This window comes from Vitis vinifera, chromosome 13 (assembly GCF_030704535.1).
Source record: "Vitis vinifera cultivar Pinot Noir 40024 chromosome 13, ASM3070453v1".
In the NCBI taxonomy this organism is placed as follows: Eukaryota; Viridiplantae; Streptophyta; class Magnoliopsida; order Vitales; family Vitaceae; genus Vitis; species Vitis vinifera.
In genome coordinates, this window is record NC_081817.1 from 27,977,820 (window position 1) to 27,985,324 (window position 7,505).

The 7,505-nt window shown below is 32.9% G+C and overlaps 1 protein-coding gene across 3 annotated transcripts; it reads right to left on the bottom strand.

The window, feature by feature from the left end:
• Positions 1-1,839: 1,839 nt before the first annotated feature.
• On the bottom strand, positions 1,840-5,300 carry LOC100255023 (polygalacturonase QRT2-like). 3 transcript variants are annotated; one of them, XR_002031491.1, is made up of 6 exons: positions 4,776-5,300; positions 4,560-4,691; positions 3,793-4,000; positions 3,634-3,715; positions 3,173-3,281; positions 1,840-2,967 (listed from the first exon to the last, which is right to left on the bottom strand). XR_002031491.1 is itself a non-coding variant. In XM_019224217.1 (5 exons), the coding sequence occupies exons 1-5, from the start codon at positions 5,103-5,105 to the stop codon at positions 3,245-3,247; spliced, it is 789 nt and encodes a 262-aa protein (XP_019079762.1). In that variant the 5' UTR covers positions 5,106-5,300; the 3' UTR covers positions 1,840-3,244. The 3 variants fall into 3 exon arrangements, 2 of the variants coding, with proteins under 2 accessions (XP_019079762.1, XP_019079763.1); XM_019224217.1 differs by having other exon boundaries at positions 1,840-3,281; XM_019224218.2 differs by lacking the exons at positions 1,840-2,967; positions 3,173-3,281; positions 3,634-3,715 and adding exons at positions 4,144-4,222; positions 4,301-4,468 and having other exon boundaries at positions 3,901-4,000.
• Between the last annotated feature and the right edge of the window lie 2,205 nt (positions 5,301-7,505).

Below are 7,505 nucleotides of genomic sequence, written 5' to 3' on the forward strand. Positions count from 1 at the left end.
ACCCTATTGTCACGCAGCGTCGCTCACAGCATCTCCACATGTGGCCTTGCCCTTTAAAGCACCGCACGGTTGTTGATGCCTTTCACACCCACAACCATTCACTCACGCCAAGACCACCATAGTCAGCCAACATGGTTGCCATCTTCATCCTCCATGACCTTCATTTCTTATTGTTGAAGGAGAAACCACATGTAGAGAAACATAATGATTTGTCCCCATTGCAGTCATGCCATTTGATTCTGGCTCAAACGAGTGTTATGAACAAAATTTATAAAACCTAAATCACCTTACACTAGGGTAGCATAGCTAACATAGTATAGTGACTTTATGATCGTCCATAAGGATGAGTTTTCATCGTACAATTGACATTAGTGAAGGAAATAAAAGGGTGTTTTTCCTTATGAAAATGAGCTTTTAAAGAAAATGGAATTGTGGTTGCAAAAATTGATTTTAAGTTAAGCAAAAACAATAAGTGAAGTTAACTATAAAGAAAAGGTCTCTTGGAGCTTTAGGTCACTAGGATTGGGTTCCTTAGACAAAAGGGGAGATTCCAGATCTTTTCCTCGCGTTGGGGATAATAACATAAAGGATGGTTATCTCCCGAACCGGTTTTATATTTAACAATTAAGATTTGATCCAAAGGGTTCATGGAAATTGATAGTTGCTTCCCATTAATGGCTTTAAACACTAAATACTCTCACCTTGAACCACCTTCCAATGACTCGTAAATGATAACTAATAAACATCCATGGATCTAGCAATAAACATCCATGGAATCTGAAAAGCTTACCAAGTATTGGCCATTGAAGGTGATTTTAAGGGATTTAAAGCTAAACCTTAAAATCAAAACCATTAATGGTTAACAACTACTTTCATTTAAAGCAAGGACAACTCACACCTTTGCATTCAGGTCCTTTACCTAACTTCCATCACTCCAAGAAACGTAAAACCTAGCCACTCATCCCCTGAGAAATCATCCTTAGAGGTTGTTTGGCTAGGAAGAAAAGTGAAAACAAAATGAGAAGGAAAGGCAAAGCAAAAAGCTCTCTGTATTTCTTACTACGGGAATTTACAAGTGTTCAATGAAAAACATCTGTCTGTCTCCCTCTCTCCTTACAAAAGATGTTACCCAAAAGATATAAAAAGATATAAAAGAAAATATCTAGGTTGATTACAAGGAGAAAATAGGAAATTACACAAAATATTTGGAGATAAAAATCTAACGGAGTTGGTGCACAAGAGGATTTCGCATGGTATGCAAAATTTCGCATGGTGTGCGAAATTCTTTGGCTACTTCTTGTGGTTTGGCATGGTGTGCGAAATTTTCTTTCACTCAGTCTTGCTTTTAGTACTGCAGCTGCTTCTCCTCTTGATTTTGCGTGCTATGCGAAATTTTTGCATAGCCATGCGAAAATGCTGGTTGTTGGATTTCTTCTTCTAGTTTTCTTCCTTGCATCTCTGATTGGCTTGACAACCTATTGCCAAGCTTGGAAAAGGGCTATGAAGTGCTCCAAAGCTTGGATTCTTCATGTATTTGAGCTTTAACTTGCATTGCCATGGATTTCACAAAATTCTCCCTCATTCTTGGCTTGTTTCAATGATCAAATAGCTACCAAAAACACCAAAACTTGCCAAAACTGATTAGTAACCCTTGCTAGGTTCCTTAATGTGCCAATTGAGTAAAAAGGTATTAACTACTATTCAAAAGTGTTTAAAACAGTTAGTTTGAAGCTATAAAAGAGTACTTTTTTAGTACTAATCACATAAAAAAACAGGAGAAGAAAGCACAAAGAATAACTCTTCCTTGAACAGTGAAGAAAACAACCAAAACAATTTTTTTTATTCTCTGAAAATAGGTCTCTCGAGAACATGGAAAACACCAAAAACAAAAATCACCCTCTTTCCCAAACACGTTTTCAGTGTTTTTTGTTTTCAAGAACAGAAAATAGTTCTTGAAAACAACAACAAAATAGGCCCTTGCTCTTTACCTTGTTGCATGGGTTCCGGTATAGTGAGTATATGCGTTAGTGTTCAATCCTTCATACTTTCAAATTTTAAAGAACAAAGACTAGGCTTAAAAAGGCATAACCTAACCAAAAAAAAAAAAAAAGTCTATTTTTTCCCTATTTTATCCCTAAATATTTTTTCTACAAGTCTACTCCTTATAGTTTAACCATCTGACAAGGAAGTCCAAAATTATTAAAAAAAAAAGTCATACATCCAAAGAAAATAAGAATATTTGATCACAAGGATTCTATGTTTATATCAATGCTAGACTTTGTCATGTTGAGTGAATTAATTTAGAGAATATGGTTATCACAATTCTTTACATTGAAGACATAGCTATAAATAATACGAAGATATAAAATATTAAAACACTCATAAATAACCTGAATTTTATATGAAATACGTAGTTTTATACATCTAAAAGCTAAGCTTGTATACCAAAGTAATAAACTAATTAGATGAAAACGTCATTTTCTTGCTTTAACATAGTGTAATACACTTCTGAAGGAATTTTCCATTTTATATTAAAATGTCATTTTTATTTTTCATACAAAGTAATAAGATGGCTTGGAGCCTAGACCTAGCCAACCCCCCTCACCATATGATACATGCTACTTGTAATTATAACAACATTGTATTCTAGGGTTTTATACATCATTCAACTTCAATATGAGTAACAACAAACCCTAGCCATAATCTTCATTGTAGGAAACCATCACCAAATCCTCTCAAGTTATCCCTATTTATAGTATATAATCCACATGATATCACCATTTTATCGCATGAACACTAGGGAGAAACCCTACCCCAAATCTCCAACTTCATGGCATTAATACATGCAGAGTTACTTGGCTTCTCAGTTCGCTTTGTATACTTGGTTTATATCCTGCAGCACAATGCCTTGGCAAGGGAAGGTCTTGCTGCAGTTGAATATTGTGGTCCTTTCTGTTGCACTTGTGCCTGTGATATTTTTGTAGACTATGTTTTTTATTTGCAACAAATACGATAATATATGTGAATTCATGTATGTAAGCATGTATTCAACAGTATGTTCTTTTTTTTTTTAAATGGTTTTATAGATTATATATATTTGCTTACTATGCATATAAAAACTTCAAGAAAAAGCCTTGTCTTCTTGGCCTACACATTGAAAACCAAGCCTTACCTGCCAAGTCTTTATTCTCACTCCATTGGTGGTTCCTATGAGTTTTGCCTTATTCACCAGCACATTAGAAACCTAGGCTTCCGACTTTCCTCCTCCTAAGCTCCCAATGCTGGAAATGAAAATTATATGAAGTTTGTAATGAAAAGGTAGTTGAATTGAACCATGCTTATCAAAATATTCTTCAAAAATAGAACATGCTACGATTTTACCAAGTTTAGTTTTTTTTTGAAGTGTGAAAATTTGAAAAAAAAAAAAAAAGAAAAAAAGAAAAAAGAAAAGAAAGAAGAAAAGAAAGAAGCAAAATGTATTAACTTGAAATTGGTAAATTATTTTTTTAGATAAATCTATTATGGAGTATAAATGTTCTTAATTTTTTTTTTAAAAATGAATAAGGAATGAGAAGGAGAAGGGTTAGGGTTTGATAAGTAAAGGTGGAAAGGTAAAAAGTTGAGATATTAAACCTGATTCCATGACCTGGTCCACAGGTTACATCTATGGCTTCAATGTTCTTGGATCCATTTACAATAGAGATGCAGTCATCACCTTCAAACCAACAAAGCAAAAACATCTGAGTCTCATGAAAGATCAGAACTCCCCTATATATTTTTCTCTTGGTTTACCTGCTTGGATAACAGGTTTAATGATCTGAACATTTTCCGAGCGTGTCACATGAATTCCATCAGTGTTGGGGCTCGTCCCTGGTGAAGTCACCCTGATATTAAAAGCTTGAACATTAACAGATTGCTCAAAACTAACATGCATTTCCTGGGCATTCTGTACGTTGAGGCCATACACTTTCAAGTCGTTGCATTGGATGAAGGATACTTCCTGTAAACCAAAGGTGTTCGATAAATTATTATCTTAGCGGGATTTATTGATTTATCAATAATGAATGTTTATTAATTTAGAAAGAATGTATTTGCATGTTCATCTTAGTATTTTATGCTAAGCAAAGCTTTTGTTCATCTTACTATTTGATGCCAAGTAAAGCTTCACAAGATGAAGATTGAGGATCAATAATGGACTTAACGTTGGTGCCACGATGCAAGGCTGCAAAAGTACTAGTAATTAATCCTTTATTATTGATGACGAATTTGAATAGAATTCAATTCGAAGGATTTTTCATACTTGGATTATGTTGATTTTGCAAAGGTTTTTCCACCCTATCTTTCCATTGCCATCGATGGTTCCTTGACCTTCTACTTGGAAGTTTTTTATGTTGTAGAACACAAGCCAATGGCTCCTATCATTCTTATAGTGTGAAGGATCGTCAGAAGCCTTGATCGTTCCCAAGATCTAGTATGTTTAAGCAAGAAAGAATTTGAGTTTGCGGGTGATGGAAGTATAAAATTTGATCATACTTTCACATTTAATTAACTAAACTCACCTTCAACGTGACAGAATCAGATTTGCAAGGGCCTGAAAATGTAATTGGCTTAACATGACACTTCTTATTCTCAGGGACAACAAGGACAGCTGTGTTTGAAGAACAAGTCTCGTCCCAAGCTTTCTTGAATGCCTAGAAACCCCAAGAAAATGGATCATAATTCAATCAAACAGTTGAAAAAACTACCTCGATTAGTGTCTCTATGGTTGATGGTACCTCGGTATCATCTGTTTCTCCATCACCTTCAGCTCCAAAATTTTCGACATTCACCTCTCCCTGTGAAGTTGCAGGAGTACCCAGATGATCATACCTCATGGATTCTACGATTTCAGGCTCATACTCCATCTGCAGGTTCGTGAAACTCACCCCAAAGTCATCAGCCCGGTCTTTATCAACAGTGCCAAAAAATGAGGGGTAGGCACTTGGATCATAACCAGGTGTTTGCTCAAGAAAATTACCTAGAGGATCATCCTGGAAACTGCTAGAGCACAAAGGAGAAGAGATCAAAGTGAGGAAAAGAGAGAGAAAAATGCTTTGTGGAAGCATTTTGTTGGAAATTAAAGCTTGGTATAATGGTGTAATGTGAGTGAACAGGCTACGTCAAGGTGGGCTTAGCTTATATATTTATAGAAAAACTGAATGGAAGTTGGATTTGGACAAGCAATTGGATGATTGAGAATGATTTTTCACGAGCAGAGGTATGGATTGAGGAATATATAAGATACTGAGACGAAAGGGTTACTTTCTACAAATACCTAGAATGGTATCAACTATTGATTTATTCATTTGAGTATTCAAAATATATATACATTTTTCTCAGTATTATTAGATATTGTACAAATATTCTTAAAGTCTATTTAGTAGTAATTATAGGATACGTTTCTAATATTTTTAACATTTGAAAATTTTTATCTTTTAAATATTAAAAATACTAGAAGCGTTTTAAAAAATTACTGGCATATACATTCTTAATTCTATAATCATTAGATATTATGTAAATATTCTTCAACTTTATAAGACAACAGAATTAAGTATAGAAAAATAATTTAATAGAAAATTTAAGTATATTTTTTATATCTTATATTTAAACAACAAATCTGAAAATAAGAGTTAACTAAAAAAATAAACTATATTAAAACAGTGAAGCCTTAATAAACTGTAATTTTTCTTCTTCTTCTTCTTCTTCTTCTTTTTTTCCAAACAAAGAATAAATATACTTGATTCCACAAAAATCATATGACAGTCCCATTAATTGGAGAAATAACCATATTCTACAAATTCACATCTTGCTACATCAATTTTCAAATACTATTATGTACCATGACATTTAATTCTTACCATATTTATCAGTGTGGTATGAAATGATAATTCTCCTTTTTATATTTATCCAAGTGGGAAAATTCTTAGAAGAGATATGCCTAATTGCAATGAAGATGATCCATCTTTCAAGTAGCAAAACTACAAGTATTTCTTCATGAAATGACTTATCGAAAGTGTACTTAGAAAAAAAAATACAAATTAGCATTATTCAAATGCATACAAATTTTAACCTATTAGTATTGGCATGCATGGGTCAAGCAGCCATGGACAAATATGGAATAATGGGTATATCCCATTTTGATTAAGTTTTGGGCCAAAGAAAAGGGTGTTGAACCAATTACCTTTTTTTTTTTTTTTCATTTTTATCTCATGCAGATGTCTATCACTATCACATAACTAATAAGAACCATGCTTATCAAAATCAACTTGGTAGCCATCACCAAAGGCCAAAAATATGGCCCCCAACCCACCCAAATGAGATCGGTTTGGTTGAAAAGATAGTTAACCTTTCTCTAACATGTTAAATTTGGATAGATTAAACCCAATTATGAATCAAAATTGGTCAAATTTATTTTAAAAATATTTTGAGTTCTTTTAGTATTTTAAGAAAAGCTTGTAGCATAAATATTTTTTCTATCTCAAGAATTACAAAATATGTCATTGTATTTGGTAAATAAAACCAAGTGTCCAAAACTCTCTCTTTTTGTTTTGTTTTGTTTATATGTAAAGGTGAATTGCAGGTTTTTCCCAATACTATGTTTTTAAAAATATATAAATAAAAAAAGCATGAACTTATTTTGAAAAGTATTGAACTTTATATATACATCAAAATCCTCTTTTGAAGAGACATTATCAATACAAATTCATAAATTGTGCATATACTAAAATCTCATTTTAAAAAGATGATTTTACTTTTAATACAAGAAAAACAAAAGATAAAAGACATGGTATCTATCAACCAAAAATCATTTTTTTTTAATACAAGAAAAATTAAAGATAAAAGACATGTTATCTATCAACCAGAAATCATTTAAAAAAAAAATGATTTTTGCATGTGAAATTGATTGGTGAAAAAACAACTTTAAAAGTATTTTATTTTTGTAGATATTTTATAAAAGATTATTTTAAAAATAATGTTATTTAAATAAATAAAAAATCCATGACTTGCAATCAGTCTTGGTCACATGGGTCTAAGCTAAGAGCAACCATGGCCCAAAACCATCACCAACAATGTGATAATGACAAGAATAAACAAGAGATAATGCGAAAGAGGTGGGGGCTAGGATTAGGTAGAGTGAGTTGGGGATGTTAGAAGTAGCAATCTTTTTAGGTATTATTTAGTAGCTTGTGTATTAAGGAAAAGAGAAGGTGAGTTTACAGTAAGGGAATAGGATTTGCATGTGGCTGTGGGGAAGAAACAAGTGTTATAAAATAGCATTTTGGCATGGTGTGTTTGTGAAAGAAGCATGGAGAGGATGGTGATGATGATGATAGAGCATGGAGGATTTGAGTTAGTTTTTCTTGTTTTACCACTCTAAGGCATCTCATCCTGGAGACGTGATTAAAACTCTGGAACTTTGAATGATGCATTTTTCAATAGATATATAGCTAACTAGTTACCTAATT